Source organism: Ictalurus punctatus, chromosome 6 (assembly GCF_001660625.3).
Source record: "Ictalurus punctatus breed USDA103 chromosome 6, Coco_2.0, whole genome shotgun sequence".
NCBI classification, from domain to species: Eukaryota; Metazoa; Chordata; class Actinopteri; order Siluriformes; family Ictaluridae; genus Ictalurus; species Ictalurus punctatus.
In genome coordinates this window covers 21,956,078-21,975,236 of record NC_030421.2, presented here as the reverse complement: position 1 = coordinate 21,975,236, position 19,159 = coordinate 21,956,078, and the positions used below count along the sequence as shown (strand labels likewise).

Here is a 19,159-nt window from a genome sequence, read left to right as displayed (position 1 = left end):
GGTGTTTGTACCTATCCAGCATCTTAGTGCTGGCTCGCTCCAGTTTCTCCAGTATCTGAGGGAGCTGTGTGTCATCATCACACGACGGCCCCCAGCCGAGCACACGTGCCAGATCGTTTCCCGTGCCCAGAGGCAACACACCCAGCTGGCACTGCAAATAAGAGTAAACATCTTCAGTGGTCTCTTTTACAGAACCCATCACACCTCTTTTCATTTATTAATAATGTATCTAAGTGCAGAGACATACCTGTTTGTGAAGACTGAGTTTATCAATTTCAGACAGGACCCAGCCGACACTGCCATCTCCGCCACAGACAAGGATTCGGAAGTTATCAAACTTCTGAAATAAGCGTAGCCTGAAAAGCACCACAACAGCAATGTTCAGAACTTCATGGCTTGCATAATACCAAAATAGTGTATTATTCAACATGGCAACACAGCTGGAAAATGACATATTTTGCTGCCTGTAGCCACAGGTTTCAGCGTCACTCACCCTAAATGTGGTCCACCATTGATTAGGTCAAAGACCTGAGCGGGGTTGAGTAGCTGTTTAAATCGGCGCAGAAATTTCACTCCTTGGTTGTCTCCACTTTTGGAATTAACAAAAACGAGAAGTGGGCTGGCACATGATGGAGGACAAGTGGCTTTCCAAAAGCCTGTCCAGGAACAGAAAAGAAATACACTTAGTAAAATGCTTTCACAAGTATGAGTCACCGAAGGAAAATCTTTATGCATTCTTTTAAACCTCGAGGATGGTGAGAGTTATACAAGACCAGTGACTAACAACCTATTTAAAACAAGAAAAGTCACACTGATTTGCAGTAAGGGTATGCGTTCCCTTCCACTGAGGGCTAATGTTTGGAGGGCTGTGGGAGGAAATGAAAACAATGTGACTGGTATAAACCTTCAAAAAAAAAATTTGTGTGTGTGTGTGTGTGTGTGTGTATATATATATATATATATATATATATATATATATATATATATATATATATATATATATATATATATATATATATATATATACACACACACACGGTATCTCACAAAAGTGAGTACACCCCTCACATTTTTGTAAATATTTGATTATATCTTTTCATATGACAACACTGAAGAAATGACACTTTGCTACAATGTAAAGTAGTGAGTGTACAGCTTGTGTAACAGTGTAAATTTGCTGTCCCCTCAAAATAACTCGACACACAGCCATTAATGTCTAAACCACTGGCAACAAAAGTGAGTACACCCTTAAGTGAAATGTCCAAATTGGGCCCAATTAGCCATTTTCCCTCGCCGGTGTCACGTGACTTGTTTGGTGTCATCACTCTCACACTCCCTTATACTGGTCACTGGAAGTTCAACATGGCACCACATGGCAAAGAACTCTCTGAGGATCTGACAAAAAGAATTGTTGCTCTACATAAAGATGGCCTAGGCTATAAGAAGAATTCCAAGACCCTGACACTGAGCTGCAGCACAGTGGCCAAGACCATACAGTGGTTTAACAGGACAGGTTCCACTCAGAACAGGCCTCGCCATGTTCGACCAAAGAAGCTGAGTGCACGTGCTCAGCGTCATCTCCAGAGGTTGTCTTTGGGAAATAGACGTAAGAGTGCTGCCAGCATTGCTGCAGAGTTTGAAGGGGTGGGGGGGGGGGGGGGGGGGGGGTCAGCCTGTCGGTGCTCAGACCATATGCCACACACTGCATCAAATTGGTCTGCATGGCTGTCGTCCCAGAAGGAAGCCTCTTCTAAAGATGATGCACAAGAAAGCCCGCAAACAGTCTGCTGAAGACAAGCAGACTAAGGACATGGATTACTGGAACCATGTCCACTGGTCTGATGAGACCAAGATAAACTTATTTGGTTCAGATGGTGTCAAGCATGTGTGGCAGCAACCAGGTGAGGAGTACAAAGACAAGTGTGTCTTGCCTACAGTCAAGCATGGTGGTGGGAGTGTCATGGTCTGGGGCTGCATGAGTGCTGCCGGCACTGGGGAGCTACAGTTCATTGAGGGATCCATGAATGCCAACATGTACTGTGACATACTGAAGCAGAGCATGCTCCCCTCCCTTCGGAGACTGGGCCGCAGGGCAGTATTCCTGCATGATAACGACCCCAAACACACCTCCAAGATGACCACTGCCTTGCTAAAGAAGCTGAGGGTGAAGGTGATGGACTGGCCAAGCATGTCTCCAGACCTAAACCCTATTGAGCATCTGTGGGGCATCCTCAAACGGAAGGTGGAGGAGCACAAGGTCTCTAACATCCACCAGCTCCGTGATGTCGTCATGGAGGAGTGGAAGAGGACTCCAGTGGCAACCTGTGAAGCTCTGGTGAACTCCATGCCCAAGAGGGTTAAGGCAGTGCTGGAAAATAATGGTGGCCACACAAAATATTGACACTTTGGGCCCAATTTGGACATTTTCACTTAGGGGTGTACTCACGTTTGTTGCCAGTGGCTTAGACATTAATGGCTGTGTGTTGAGTTATTTTGAGAGGACAGCAAATTTACACTGTTACACAAGCTGTACACTCACTACTTTACATTGTAGCGAAGTGTCATTTCTTCAGTGTTGTCATATGAAAAGATATAATCAAATATTTACAAAAATGTGAGGGGTGTACTCACTTTTGTGAGATACTGTGTGTGTGTATATATATATATATATATATATATATATATATATATATATATATATATATATAAATATAAAATACGATACAAGTTTCTCTCCATTTTTATATGATACCCTGTGTGTGTGTCTTTTTTTTTAACAGTAAAATACAATAGAAAATGTGTTGTTTTGCTGTGATACCACAACAAAGCTGAAAAGGGCACTACAACCAGGCAAACAAAGTAGGGATTGTTGTCCTTCTTGTGTAAACTCGTAGAAAACCACTGCATCTGCAAAGCCACCAGTATTGTGGACGAGCCCTCTCATCCATCCCATGGACTCTTCACCCTCCTGCCATCTGGCAGAAAATACAGGAGCGTCTGTGCCGCCATCAGCAGACTTCTCAACAGCTTCTTCCCTGAGGCAGTAAGATTACTCAACATCCTGCAGCCTCCCAACACTCACCTGGGCTTGTCAAACACCTAACCCAGTATAACAAAAAACCACTGAACCACTTTACAAAGCTGCATCAGACACTTTATAGAATGCGAAACGTATTGCTGCTACCCTACCAATAGATTACAGTTCACAGCCCATATTCTGTGTATTTATTGTTCTGTACTGTATATTTATATATGTATATGTCCTGCACTCATCTCCTACTGCTGTGCATTTGCCTTTTTGTAGTCTTTCATACCGTTATGTGTTGCACCATGGTCCTGGAGAAATGACTTTCTGTTGCAATGAATACAAGCTATATAGAAGAATGACAACAAAAACCCACCTGACTTGACATGACTATTTACGGACATGGCTCATCGCAAAATGGATTTCGGTAATGTTGACAGTGTTCAACTGTATATGGTATTCAAAATTAAAATACACATATATATTTATAAAGGCTTATTCCAATAAGTGTCCATGCATGTTTTATGACATTTTCCAGGTTGAATCTCATATTTTAATTCAGAATGTTATGACAGCGGACTCGGTGCTCAATGTACCTCTGATATGTCAGAGCAGCATAACGGTGATCCTGTTCCATGTCCAAGATCAAAAACAAACTCATTCTGATTTACGGCAAGGGAAAAAATATATATATAAATACCTCTGTCTTTACAGTGTCCTGACATTGTCATAAATAGTCATAAAAGTCTTGTAAGCAGTAATAAGGAACACACTTTACTTAAGGGTCAGCCAAACGGCTGGTATTATAAATCAGATATTCATGTTAATGTTAGTTCAGGAGACAATGCAGTGACCTTTATTTAACTTTCCACCTGAGCTTGAAAGTCAGTTCTAACATGGTGTTCATGATATTCGAATGCAAGTCTTATGATAATAACAATAATATGGAAGGAGATATCTTTCTGTCTAACCGGAATAAGCCATTTCTACTGTGTATGTTTGTGTCAGCTGTCATTAAGGATTTATGTAAGTGTCATGTAGCTCCATGAACACTACCTTTAAGTAAAGTAAACCAAATGTTTTTTTCCACCTCTAGCAGTCAGACGCCTACTTAGTTGCGCTAATGGGTCATTTTAAAATGTCAAGCCTGAATCTAAACAATATAATAAAGTGTCAAATCGGTGCACGTCGGAGACATTGTACAAAGCACAGGAGCAAAGAAATAAACCAATCAACAATGAAAATTTTTTTGGAATGTAACTGAAAGTAAACTGAAACAATCCTGAGGTTTTCAATTCTTCTGTCTATTAGTATCACTTTGTGGTGCATTGATCTTTAAATGGATGTTTTATAGGATATTCAGGTCTCCCCCATGTGTCTGTGTGTGAGACAGCAGGGCTAAGTGAGCTTCCCCACAGCATCAGACAGTTTTAGAGTGGAGCGGGTCACGTGCTGGCAGCATGTGCATTGCGCACTGTGGAAACACATCGGCCTACGCAGGCAATAACCAACCATATTTATAAGAGACGTCACGTGCCTAATTTACATCAACATCTCCGTGTGCATGAGAGTCTAATGTGTGGATGTCATACATTGCACATGTGTGTTTTATCCCTCTCATCATCCTCTTATTCTTCTTTCCTTTCTTGTTTCTCCCCACTTCTTCCTTCTGCCTCTCGCTGTCTCTTTCTCTTGCTTTTTCCTCGCTCTTTCAGCTGTTCAGTCACGAAGCTCGTACACGTGCCAAATGCTACTCTACTACCCACTACTCATTTAGCTCTGAGGAGGATATCCTGTGCATGTGAAGGATTGAAAGTACTGGGAAAGCTCCTTCTTTATCCACACATACACACACTCGCTCCTCAGAATTGTACTGTATGTCAATGAAGGCAAAGCAACCCCTTCAACTCGGAATTCCTACTCGGGGTCTCCTCAACTCTGAAGGCATGTTACAATCCAAACGCCTTTTACAATCGCCTACTGTGAGGTTCTCATTGTGAAGGGTGGCACCTCTTTCATTCTTTCACTCTTTCTTTTCTCTCTTTTAATATATTTCCCTTCCTCTTATCCTATGAGTCTTTCATTCCTTTTGTTTTCTCCTTCCTTCTGCTTGTCTCATACCTCTCTCATTCTCATTACTTTTTTCCTGTCTTCATTTCTTTTCCTCCCACGGTTTCCCTTCTAGCTTTCTTTCTCTCACTTACTCTTTCTGATATTTCGCTTTCTTTTGGTCTTATTTTCTCCCAGTTTCTCACTCTCATTCTTCTTCTTTCTCCATCTTTTTTCCCCTTTTGGTCTTCGTGTTATCTTTCCTTGCATTCCTTGCAGTGTATTTTCTTTAGGAAAGGCAAATTGCATTGCATTTGTCTACTGCATTTGTGTTTGGCTGCAAACTAACATTTCGTTCTGATATACACTCCTCCAATAATAATAATAATAATAATAATAATAATAATAATAATAATAATAATAATGATAATGATAACAATAATATTTAACTCCACACACCCACTTAACTTAAGAATTTCTAACTGGAAGAAGGTCCCAAAATATCTTAGAAATGTGAATAAATATTCCTTTATACCAGTGGCAATTAGAATATTAAATTAAGGGTAAGCAACTTCTTTTGAGAATAATTTTTAGATTGATATATTGTATATGTGTATAACTTGTGTATTGTGTATATGTATAATTGTGTTTATTTTTTATTTTATGAGAAGCCAAAGAAGAATTTCCACATTGGTGGACAATAAAGTTAAATCAATCAATCAATAAAAAAAATAAAAACAAATCAATAAAAAAAGAGGAAGCTCCCACCTCATGATCTTTGAGGCCTAATCAATAGAGGCTGTCTTCAAAGATCAAGACACACACACACACATACACATACGCACAGAAACGCCAAAAGGTAACCTCCCAACCTGCAGCTCTATTAATAGACCTTCACACTACTACTTTTCCAAATAGAATTTTATTTAACCATCACCATGCAATTTCCTGGAAAACACACCCCTAGTAGCAAATACACTAAGATGGCTGGTTGAGTAAACAGTCCAGGGATGAAGCCTCCGCATCAGGTTAGTGATGCATCAAGGAGCGGGAGAGGGAAAAAGAAAGAGCGACAAGGGGAAAATCTACTGTTTGCTTTCATCTTGAATTTGCCGAGCTCATGGCCTATCACAGGCTATTATGTTTACATACACAGAAGACAGTTTGCTTGCAGGAGAACTGCCTTTCCATGTGGCATGGGCACGAGGCCACTCGCTTGAGGAGAGAATGGAAACAATGTAAAGGGATATCACAACACACTGTGTCTTAGATGACCGAGAGAACACATCCTCCACATCCCTGATCTAATCACAACAGGTCAGAAGGCCAAGGAAAGAGGTATTATTCTTTCTGCTGTTACAGGGAAACCAAATGAGCTCCGTCTACTCCAACAAAACACACACAAATGCACAAGCATACTCAATCAGAGTCCATCAATGCGCAGTCTTCTGCGATTACTGTCAATCAGACCTCCAGAAACCGGGAAGAAGACTGAGATGACCTTGATGAATGTCATTTATTTATCCTCAATGTCATTCAAAATACATTAAAGAATAAACTGATCTGTATTCGAGAGCTGGACAAAAAGTCTTGAAATTGTAGAAGTGAGAAAGAAAACTTTGGGTATGACACAGAATCATCATCATTAAGAGGCTTACCGTCAGAGTCAATACTGTTGAGGGCAGTAGGAGGGATGATGGACACTTTGCACTGGCCAAGAGGACACTTGCGAGGGTAGAGGTCCATACAGGCTGTGTGTACCTGTTAAAGCAGAAACACATTCTGAGTTTCAGGAACACTATCCCCACTATCCTTTTTCCATATGCTCAGAAGGCTCAATCAACTAATAAAGAACAATTCTGTGTCCCGCCAACTTTAATGCTTTAAACCGGGGTCTTCAATCTTATCTGCAAAGGGCTGGTGTGGCTGCAGGCTTTCATTACAGCCAGATTGGAGGCACACTTGATCATTGATTGAAGACTAAGGTGAACTGATTAAAAAAGTGAAATCAGGTGTGGCTCCCTACAGCCACACTGGCCTTTTGTAAATACGATTCAAGACGCTTGCTATAAACTGAAACCATACATTTGCAGTTTCATCGTCATTTTAAGAATATTAAGACCTTACCATAGCTTTGCACCATAGACAGCGCCAGTCTTGCAAGCGCAGCACGCTACCGCACGTTTTGTCACACACAGCACACTTGGCACTGACTGGAAGGTTGCCCTCAAGCCACTGATGCGGCATTGCAATCTATGGAACGGAATCAGATATTTTGTTATATTAGGTGGATTAATGTTGCTTTCGTCCGACTATGTTTCCAGTACTGTTGTATCTCTCCTGGCTTTTCTGAGCTTCTGATGTTAAGGAAACTGCTCACTTCCTTCATAATTCAATGATCTACCCTCTCCTTCTTGCTGTTTTTCGTGCATTTACTCCGGCTGCGTATATTCTTCATACAACTGTATTTCCTCTTCTTCTGCCGTTCTGACTTTTCTATCTAGACTAGGCATGTGAAAAAAGGCATGATTTCAAGCCTTCAGATGACACTCACCCCATCCTCATCCTCAATGATGTCTCTCCCAATAGATGCCAGCGTGGTCCATTTACAGTTGTTAGTGGCCCTGACGGCACACCTTTTGTGAGCTTTAAATTTACATACTGCAAAGAAAGAAGATAAACAATTATGAGTCCCTTCAGCAGAAAGCCTGCAGTTTCACTGTGGTAGTGCAATTCAGTCTTTCTGTAAAGTCTTTTCAAAGACTTTAATGAATGAGAATAACCAATAACCAAATCCTAATAATGCATAGATGAGAATGGCCTAAACTGAATGAAAATCAATTTCAGGTAAGGTCCACATACTGTATGTCAGGTCAGTGCAGTTCAGTTACAAAGATAATGTGGTAATAAAGGAAGTTTGTATTAAATTACAATAAAGGTAAAAAAAAAAAAAAAAAAACAGAAAATTGTATGGAGAGCATTCACATGGCTACTATGCCATTTTATAACTAATTATTTGTAATGAAAAGATAGCTGTGTAAATGTGTGAAGTTAAAGTGTATTCCTTGTTTCTTGGGGTTGACTGTCACAAAAATAGTGTATTTAATATGTTAAACCTCTTAGATTTGAAAAAACTGATGTCCTCTATGTGTTCCTGAGGCATGTCCTTTTACCAGGGCTGGCGGATCTGCATGACTTGCCTAAATATACTGTAGTTCTTTCACCAACATGCTACAATACTCTTTTGTTACTACACATTTCATCATAAATAAAAACAACTGGTTCTGGGAGGTGGACAAAATCACATGGAAAACTGGCCACCATCACGTTTATTACATTAAAAGGAATATGAAATCAGTTACAATTCCCATTTTCCAGCCTGTTTTTGTGCAGAATTCACCCTCAATAGAATTCTCCCTCATAAAATGCATATATATGATGAGAAATGCACTTTGCGTGTTGACATGTACAGAACGTGAGGCTTAATTTGCAGGTTTAGGCTTGATTTGTGCCTTTAAATGGGCGTAAACAGCTTAGCGTATCAAGCCCTAAGAGGAAAATTGCTTTATCAGTCACCCAACATACTGCCAAAAATCTTATTGGCACCAACTGCCTGTGGGTAATTTTAATCATTTGAATGGACCACCCAGAAGATATAAATAAGGACTTGAACAATATATTACCGTTTAAATACTGCCTTTTAAACTGAAGTTGATGACTTAATCTTGAACCTCGAACTTTATTTTTTTAACTTAAATTGCCAACCCTGAATATGGCCCGATAAGAGTAAACTGAGCCAGCAGATCAACTTCCATACATGCACTCGCACACATCTGCACACTCTGTTCCACTGCCCACGCCACTTGTGTGGGTGAGGAGCAATAAGCTAATGGCTGGCAACTGATTTCCTGCATTGCAGGTTTAATCAGATTAAAAACGTTCATCTGGCTGGGTCCACATTACAAAATAAGTGGCTGATTGATTGATGCAATCTTTTAACAACAATTTTCCTGCTTCAGCCAATGCACACAAAGTGAACTGTAAGCCCTTTTTTTTTTTTCCCAAAACACCTCTTAGTCACTGTAGATATCTATACTGATTACTAACCAGTAGACTACAAGGCTGCACAGCCACTAATCTCCCGTTGGTCTGCGGTCTCTGTTTTAAAGTCTGGCTCACAAAGCACAATGCCTGAATCATAAAAAAGTATGGATCCAGAAACCATACACCCACGCTGTAGGCGACATGCAAGTTCAGTGAGATCTTCAGATCAGATCTCTCCTCTATTCTGCCATATACCGTTGGTTAGATTAGTCAGATTTGTAGTGATGCTGATAATCACAGTGGTGGGGTAACCTTTCCCTTCTCCTTTCATGACACCATCACAAACGGAGTGCTTCTGGTCATTTCCTTACTGCATGCGGCAAGACCAGAGAACTTTGCAGAAGTGTTTGCAGAAAACTGCGCACAGCATTTCGAACATGCTGCGTGGACCTAGAACTTCCACTCTCTGCTTCACTCTCTCTCAATAATAAATGAGGAGACACATCTACCAAGTGTCTGATGTGAAGTCTCGGAAAGCCCTCTCTTACCAAAGCCACATTAGCAATAGGCAAATGTCTCATTTCCCTTATAGCTCTACACTTCAGCTGCAATCTGAGCTGATCCTCTCCCCAAACATTCTCCATGGCTCCGAAAACAACACTCTAATCAATAAGGCTAATGTCATTCTCGGAGCTGTTAGCAAACCATTTGCGGAACACTTGCTAATGTCGAGTGATCGTGAGACTGTATACGACGTGAAGTTAATGGACAGGATGTCTCTGTCAAATTAGACAGCGAGAAATATCGAGTATGCCTCTTTTGTTGGGGCCCATGTCGCACATCAATCCTTATTGATTTGCTGGTGCAGGAAATCGAAGAGAAATATAAGCAGCGGTGATCACCGCAAACTCACAGGCTGTGCAGCCACGCTAGACATTTGCCTTTCTGAGCTGGCTTCGACAGCTCTTCATTGCTCTTACTTCTTTAGGTCACGATCAAGGACACAACACTTAAATTTCCGAATGCTCCATCTGAATGAACTGGAAGTATTTCCAAGACATACACAAAAAGTCATAAAAAGATACTAGGGGTGTACCAGTCCTACACTGAGCAGCAGTATCGGGGCTGATGCTGAGCTGAAACACTGGTTCAGTATTAGATTGGGTTTGATGTATGTGAATTTTATACAGTAAATATGTTAACTGACATGACATGAATGTCAACACAGGCCCCAACTTGTCTTATTGCGTCTTTAATATTAAGCAGAGCTTTACAACAAAAGTTTTGCATTGAGTTGGCTTTAAAGTTTATAGACTCAGTAACTAAAAGGATGACTGTATTGGATGAGTATCAGTTGTCAGCTGATACCTGGTCTCAGCCTCAAACATTCGGATTGGATATCTTTCATACACTTTATGTGGCCATTAGCTTCAGGATCATGATAGTTGCAATCTGATTGGCTGTCTGCACTTCAATCTATACACTCTTCCATATATGAGTATGCACTTTCATACACTGCTTTTCTGTGGGAAAACAAACTTTTGAACACCACAACGGAATGAAGTTTTAAGAGCAAGATATAGTCGGTGACTTTAAAAAAGTTCACCGAATTAAAGTGGTGAGTAAATGAGATAACTTCAAGTGTTTGCTGATGGACTATGGGAAAAGCTCTGTGGTTAGTCATCTGCCAGGTCAGTTAAATTGCATCTTTCTGTGGTTCTTGGCCAGGATTATTGATAAAACATACCAGAGTCTGTAGCAAATAGTAATCTGGCTTGTACGACTAGCAGATACCCAGAGCTCTGGTATTGGTATAATATCAAAAAAAGGAAAACTCTAGAAAATTCAAGAAAAATATTTTGCTACAAAAATGAAGAGGAATGCAAAAAGTTCTGATACTACAGCAAAAGTCATATAGACCAACCACGGCAGAGAATGCATTAAAAAAAAAACCTAAACAACCATGACTGAGTAACAAGGCAAATACATACAGGTTTGGGAAGCAAAAAAAAGGAAACCAGTATTGCCACAAGAACCCAGCATGAACTACAGGTTCCTTCAGACAGCTCTTGGTTGTGGTTCTACTAACCAGGATAAGATAAGAAACCAAATAAGATCATCTGCTCATTGTAACATATAGAGACTAAAATGCTGCTTTCATTACAGACTGCCTCTCAGCAGATTCCACCCCGAACTGTGTTAGAATAAGCTTGTTCCACAAAAAGGCTGAATTATCAAAGGGACAATTTATCTCAGTCTCGGCAATACGTGTATAATACCAACTAAAGTGACATTCACACAGTTCTAGTATAGGAGCGGCAGTGGGACATCAAGAACCATCCCTGAACAAAGGGCTACGTGACCGTAATTAGCATTCAGAAAGACATCTGTTTCGATAACCCTACCACCTCAGCACTTGGGGTCACACCTGTAACAACATCTGTACTCTGAGAATGGAAAGCGATCACATCAAATGCTACGCTTAATTGACATTTAGAATGAAACATTATTTACATTACATACAGAAAACCTGGTTCGAAAGACAGTATAAGACATCTGTGCTGATCTTGTTCGGGGGTTCGCGTTGACTCCGACAAACCCGAAGTGCTTCATGTACTTTATTACTGCCATGCTGGAATGAAGTTATTCTTCATTGAGAGCGTCAACGTCCTCTTCGAGTTTTCTTACAAAGGCAACAACATTCCAAAGTTTCCCTTAATTATCACAACACAACCTCCATCTTTCTCATTCAAATGAAAAAGAGCTCACAGAGATGAGCGAAGCCACTTCATGAGCTTTCACAAACTGCGTATAAACGGCAGGATAAAAAGATAACATTTACTGAAACGCGTTTTATTTCTTCCACAAACACAGAGATGACGACGGAAAATAATTCATAATGCTGCATTCGCCAGCCGTGGAAACCTTGTAAATTCCCCGTAATAACCGGTCTGCTATTGGAATTAATGTTTAATGTTTAACTATCTTTTACGCAATATCAAATCACTGCAGCAATAAATTTGCAGATGACAGGGGGGAAAAAAACAGACTCCTGCTCAAAATTAAACCAAGCTGATTATTGGTCACAAAGTGTTAGTGTGAAGCTATTTTTACTTCCTGGTTTCGTGAGATCCAATGACGTGCAGAGGTGTTTAATGAGCACCATCTGTATGTCTCCGAGCCTAATTAGCACTCTCTTTCCACATGATTTCAGCACATTAACATGCATGATACTCAAGGGAATATTTTTAGGGGGAATATTTTAACCTAGCAGGCCCTTATCGGAGATACTTAATCACGTATCGAAATCACACACACACACACACCCACACACACACACGCACACCCATACACACAGTGTTAATGATCACTCATCTTGACTACACTGGAGGAGCGCTGTCGTGCTCATGATCTCTTTCTCTCTCTGTGCAAGATCATTTGTGGATCTGCAAGTGCAGATAAGCACCGATACAAAAAAAAAATTCTCAGGAGGGACGGTGAGCAGGAAATCAGCAAATGGGAGGCATCAACAAAACATGGCATCTATAATTAAAGAGGGATTAGCATATACAGGGCTGAGAGAGATTACGCACGTAAAGTGGAAAATGAAGACAGAGGAAGTGGGCACTTACCTTCACAGGAGAGGCCATGAGAAGTCACCCCTGAGAGGCTGTCACGGCAGACGTTGCAGAAGGTGGGGCGAGCATGGGAGCAGGCATACCAGTTGTGCATCCCTGAGAAATGTTCCACATTAAACTGTGCCGTCTAGCAAAGAAGAAGAAGTTGAAAACAAAGTCGCAGAACCAGGATAAGACTTTTTTTTAGAGGTACTTGAAAGCAAATACACGTAACATACAGCTTTTTTTCTAGTTAAGAAAATATATTTTGCTGGTATATTCCAGCAAATGCAAGCAGCATGCTGGAACACACACACACACACACACACACACACACACACACACACACACACACTACCATCAGAATACAGCACAGTACCATACATTAACACCACACATTCCACTCTTGTGCCAGTTGTGCTATTATAATTTTACACTGATGAAGTTTTGTTTCTACAGTTTGAGTCTTATTTAAGGTCACCACTGATGTTTGACGTGATTTATTCATCAGAAAGAATGTAGGAATGGATTGTGCCCCACATGGCAGATGTGTGGGTGCTGACAGAGGAACACGGGCTCAGGGTGTGGTATTGCAGAGAATTAGGGCTTATGTAATCTCCCCTTCCTTCTTATTTCGAAGCAGTATAAACTTAATATAACTACATAGTATTATCTGTCAACAGGCTGCAAAAATTCACATCATTCTAATTCAAATTTGGAGAAATGTACATCAGTGTACACTTTTTTTGTAAAATATTCCTTCGGCTTTTTTTTTTTGTAAAAAAAAAAAATTATAATGTCAAATATTCATAGAACTTAATAATGAATCAAATCTTTTCAGGAGTAACGGAAAGAGAAAATCCAAGAGAACAGCATTGAAAAGCATGCAGCAGAATCTCCGGGACTTTGGTATATTCCATGTACAGAGAGAGTGACGATTGTCTGGCAGGTTCATTAAAATCGGAATTAACAGCTAGAAAAACTGCATGTAAAAGCAGCCCTCAGCGATGCAAAACAAATCTCACATCATACATGCACAGCGACACATATTCTACCAGTGAAAGAAAGCTCTGTCTGTCTCCAAGTTCAAGACTCCAATGAGATCAGGATCAAGTCGGACAGATGACAAAACCCACTATACATATACGCACTAAAAGGAGATGAGTGCCTTACCTCGTAATGCTCTCTAGACTGAACCGATTTCAAAGAACTGATCCAGTCCTCCATCTCTTTTCTGTTCTCCGCACAGAGGATGAGCCTTCGAAACGGAGTAATTACCTGCAAGGAGAGCGCGCGAGAGAGAGAGAGAGAGAGAGAGAGAGAGAGAGAGAGAGGGAGGGGGGAAGATGTAGGGAGATAAATGTCTCCTGTCTATCTGGCTGGCTGCCTGTCTCAGCTCAGACTAAAGCTGAGGCTGAGTCTCCGCTTCTTAAAGATGAGAGTCAAGATGACCCCCTACCTCCCTCCCTGTCCTCCCCCTCCCCTGCTCTCCTCTCCTGCCCTGCTAGCCCAGCATGAGCGAGATCCAGGCTGACAGGCAGAGTGCCTCAGAAAATGCTAAAAGCCTGTTTCATAACAGAGGTAGTCGGTGCACTAGCGATCCATGAGTAGACATGCCCTGTGCTTTAAATACTCTCATTATCTATTGATAATATATCAATGTACATTACTACTTTACGATTACAGGCGAGGAGCAGAGTGACAAAGCAAAGGATTTCGTTGTTAACGTTTTTTACCTGGCAACATAGGATCTGTGTAAAAGTGAGGAGGAGGAGGAGGAGTTGGAGGAGGTACTGTTTTAAGTTTTGCACACATCACCTTTGTCAATGTACAGTAAAGAGCGCTCCTAGAACCCCTCATTCTTGAATCAAAACACCCTTGTGTATAGAACTAATTAGCACATTAGTTTAAGGATTATCCTTAGTACACAGACTACAATAAAAATAGCACTGGATTAAAAATGGAGGTCGATCCTTCTGAAAAAAAGCTGAATGAACATGTTTATAACAGCAATAAGAGGTTTGTTCAAAAGCCCAGTATGGAATTTTTCTGAGGCACAGTGATAGAATAAATCACCTAACATTACTTTTCATCACCAAGCAAGACCTGTGCGGTTCCCTAACTCTCCCAAAAACTACTGCATAATGTGTCCATCCATCCATCCATCCATCCATCCATCCATTTTCTATACCACTTATCCTACAGGGGAACCTGGAGCCTAACCCAGGTAGCATGGGGCACAAGGCAGGGTACACCCTGGATAGGGTGTCAATCCATTGCAGGGCACAATCACATACACATTTACACACTACGGACACTTTGGGCATGCCAATCAGCCTACCATTCATGTCTTTGGACTGGGGGAGGAAACCGGAGTACCACTAAACCTCTACTGCATAATGCAAATAAACAAATTCCGTCTTGCACAGAAAATTTCACATCACCGTGACAGATTTGTCTTCGACTCATGAGCTGGATTACACAGGAAGTGTGAAGGAGGCAGAGTGAAATGGAACAATCTGAACTCTACAGAAGCGAAGGTGATGTCAGGCGAGAACAGCGCACAGGAGAAGAGGAAGATATGTCAGAATCAGAGAAATGCAAAGACAGAAAGTCTAAAAAAAATTTTTTAAAAAGCCTACGACAGAGTCACACTCCAGCATGATTACATGAGCGTCAGTACAAACCCGCTTGGCATGGCTTCCTGTTTTCATGGCTGTTCAGGTGATGCAAACTCTATGGCTCTTTTTTTTTACTGCTTCTTTGCTACTGTGGTGCGTGTAGTGCTTCTAGACATGGACTCACATCTCCCCACAACTCATTACAATCTGTTCTCCAATCCCATAGATTATGATGCACTTGAGTTTTTAGACTGAAAAAACCCCCAAAAACCAGAAGCGCTGAACTTGGACAAGAAGACAAGGCAGACAGCCATGATGTAGCTCTTCAATTAGAAAGCAAATTCAATTGTGGAAATTACTCATTGTCCTTATTGCCTCGTCATACCAGGAACACTGGGCACAGTGTGGAAAACACTCTGGAGTGCCAACCTGATATTTTTTTTCTTTACAGGATATATTAAGTTATGAAACAAAAATAATACTAAAGTAGTATAGAAACCGAACCATGTGTTTTAGAAATGAGCTGCTGTTGAAACTCAAAATTGAAACAAATCCAACCATACCGACAAATCACATGCTGTTTAATCTTCTAGAGAAAAAGTGAGAGCTTTCCTTCTCCTGATTGCTTGGATGTTGAGGTTCCACAACTGTTGTTTGTTCTTCTGCTAAGAGATCTTAAGCTAGGCAAAATAACCCACTTTTTTAAACTTGGGCTGGATTATTACAAACGGCGTTCTGACTTACTGACCCCACCGTGTAAAGCTAATCTAATAGACTACGACGGCTTGCTCTCCTGTTTCATGTCTTGTCATTATAAGTAGCAGAACTGCAGGAACGTTGTTATATAACAGCCCGTCAGTAAGTGGGAGATTTTTCAGCAAATGTTCTTTTGGCGAATATCCAGTGAGCCTTTGACCGGCTCTTTGATGGGCTGCTAGCAAGACATCGGAATGTGAAAAGCCTCCTTTATAAATGCACACCAGTGCAAGTGTGCAAGTATGTCTGCTGTGGATGAGATCAGTTTCTCTTTACTGCCTTGTAAATGACAAGAAGTCTATAATACACTGGTATTAACAGTGAGAGAGCGGCGATCTTAGGTGCAGTTTAACACCAGGCGTGTGGAGGAGGTTAGTAGAAGCCCACACACCTACAATAATGTTTATTTATATACTCTCCATAGATACTGCAATCCTCCACAACACAGCCTGCAGCCAGAGCTACTGTATGCTGCAGCTATTAGAAACAGTTTAACAAAACTTTCATAAATGTCATATGATATTTTAACATGCTTACTAGAATTTTTTCCAAAGGATTTGAGGGATTGTCCTTCCATTACAGTCAAAAGTCATTGCATACTCTTTTGCTAAAACATTCCTATCAATTTTCAGTCCAGGCAGTCACATTAGACATTCATCTTCCCATTACACAAGCGTACTCAAATCCCAAAGCATCAAATCAAAGCCATCCTCCTTCCTCTAAAAGTCTCTTTAAAAGCTCTGGTCCTAGACTAATGTTGTCACAGTAGCAGCATTATGGCAACATCAACACCACATTAAACTATAGCAGGTGTAGGCCTGTGACAATTGTGAGATTTTGGCAAATAATTAATTGTCATACACATTATTATGATTTCATTTTCTTTCTAATGATTAAAAAACAACTTAGATGAAAACACACATACCTTCTAGCAAGTTTAGTCAAATTTCTGACTGGTAGTGTACAGGCTATTTATACCATAACATTAGACTTATTGTAGTGCTGGACTGCTCAGCTAAACAACGAACAATTGCATACAGTGGATATAAAAAGTCTACACACCCCTGTTAAAATGGCTAGTTTTTGTGATGAAAAAAAATCAAACCAAGATAAATTATGTCAGAACTTTTCTGACACGTTCAGACCCACCTTTGTGAAATTACAACGTATAAAAATTAAGTAAAAAAAAAAAAAAAAAATCCGAAACATTTTAGGGACAAATAGGAAAAATAAAAAAAGTTACAATAACCCGGTCGCATAAGTGTGCACACCCTTTTATAATTGGGGTGTGGGTGTGTTCTGAATGCACCAGACTCATCTATCTTATGTTCAAAAGTAATTATCATACAGCCATCATCAATGAAATTATTCTGATTAACCTCAAATAAAGATCGGTGGTTTCTAAAGGATTTTCTTGACATCTTCTTGGTTTCATATGACTGCTGAAGCCATGATCTGCAAAGAGCTTACAATGACTGCACAGGGTCTCACTGTTGAAAGGAATCGATCAGGAGAGGGGGACAAAAGGTTTCTAAAACATTAGATGTACCATGGAACACCGTGAAGAGGAGAAAACGTGGCAGATCAGTTACATTATCAAGAACAGGATGTCCCTCCAACATTTACAAAAGGACAAGACAAAAACCTACCAGGGAGGCTGCCAGGAGACCTACAGAAACATTAAAGGTTCTGAAGGAATATCTGACAAAATATCTGATTACTCTCTGCATGTGACAACAATCTCTCCTATTCTTCACATGTCTGGGCTAAAAAAGCATCCAAGCCCAACTAAATCACCCCAAACCATGTGTCAAAATGTCTTATGGTCTGATGAGATTAATTCCAAAAGGAATAATAATTCCATCATTCAAAAGGGTATATATATCATGCTTTAGGGCATTACACCATTTAGCATGACAATGACCAAAAGCATACATCCAAATCAACAAACGAATGTCTTGACCAAAGGAAGATCAGTGTTTTTGAATGATCTAGCCAGAGCCCGGACCTGAATCTAACTAAAAATCTGTGAGGTGACCTGAAGCAGGTTGTGCACAGGAGATGCCCTTACAACTTGATGGATCTAGAATGTTTTTGCTAGAAAGAGTGGGAAAATATTGCCAAGTCAAGATGTGCCACGCTGATAGACTCTTACCCAAAAAGACTGAGTGGTATAATAAAATCAAAAGATGCTTCAATAAAGTATTAGTTTAGGGGTGTACACACTTACGCAACTAGGCTATTGTAAGTTTTTTATTTTTATTATTTTTTTTCCTTAAAAGGTTTCTGATTGTTTTTCACTTTATTTCTATACTTTACAATTTCACATTAAAGGTGGGAAAAGTTCTGACATGATTGATCTTAGTTTCATTATTTTACTTCACAAAAACCTACCATTGTAACAGGGCTGTGTAGACATTTTATATCCATTATATAAGCAATATAATAAAAAATAAATAAATAAATGTACATTAGTAGTTACATAACTTTGGCGGTCATACCTAACATCCTATAGATTTGAATGTATGCATATTTTTTGTTTTTACTTTTTAAAGATTACTATAATGAACAAAATCCCACTATCCCACTACCCTTCACCATGTATTTAGATGTACAGCACCAACTCGCACACTCACTCACACACTCTGAAAGTGGAAGATTTTCCACAAGAGGGTGCTATTAAATCCAAAGTAAAACCAAGATTTGTGTGTGTGTGGATGAGCACAGGCAAAGCACAGAGGGTGCTAAGTAACAATGGTGCTTTGCTCATATCAGATACAAAATCTTTTAAATACGATTACAGTTACTGGCCACTTCTGTTTCGATTCAATTTGATTGTAATCGTCTCAGTCTGAAAGATTCGTCTGTTTCCGCTGCTTGGACACATGATTTGTTTATTTTAAAAAAGAAACAATAGATTTTTAATTATGCCTTTACACAGTAATGAACACTACAACCCTCACTCAGTAAGTTTACATGGACAACAATAATCCAATATTAACCCGATTAAGACGATACTCTGATTAAGCAACTACCATGTAAACAGT

The 19,159-nt window shown here is 40.2% G+C and overlaps 1 protein-coding gene across 8 annotated transcripts in view; it reads right to left on the bottom strand.

The window, feature by feature from the left end:
* dgkh (diacylglycerol kinase, eta) overlaps nucleotides 1–19,159 on the bottom strand; it is a 64,943-nt gene that overhangs the window by 19,582 nt on the left and 26,202 nt on the right. For all 8 annotated transcript variants that reach the window (XR_008396578.1, XR_008396579.1, XM_017470524.3 and 5 more), the window contains 8 exons: nucleotides 13,909–14,013; nucleotides 12,751–12,883; nucleotides 7,629–7,735; nucleotides 7,202–7,327; nucleotides 6,733–6,835; nucleotides 494–656; nucleotides 248–356; nucleotides 12–151 (listed from right to left, as the gene is read on the bottom strand). Coding sequence is in view for 6 of the 8 variants with exons in the window: in XM_017470524.3 (XP_017326013.1) it covers nucleotides 12–151; nucleotides 248–356; nucleotides 494–656; nucleotides 6,733–6,835; nucleotides 7,202–7,327; nucleotides 7,629–7,735; nucleotides 12,751–12,883; nucleotides 13,909–14,013 (986 nt within the window). In the remaining 2 variants the exon portion in view is untranslated. The remainder of the gene's footprint in view (nucleotides 1–11; nucleotides 152–247; nucleotides 357–493; nucleotides 657–6,732; nucleotides 6,836–7,201; nucleotides 7,328–7,628; nucleotides 7,736–12,750; nucleotides 12,884–13,908; nucleotides 14,014–19,159) is intronic.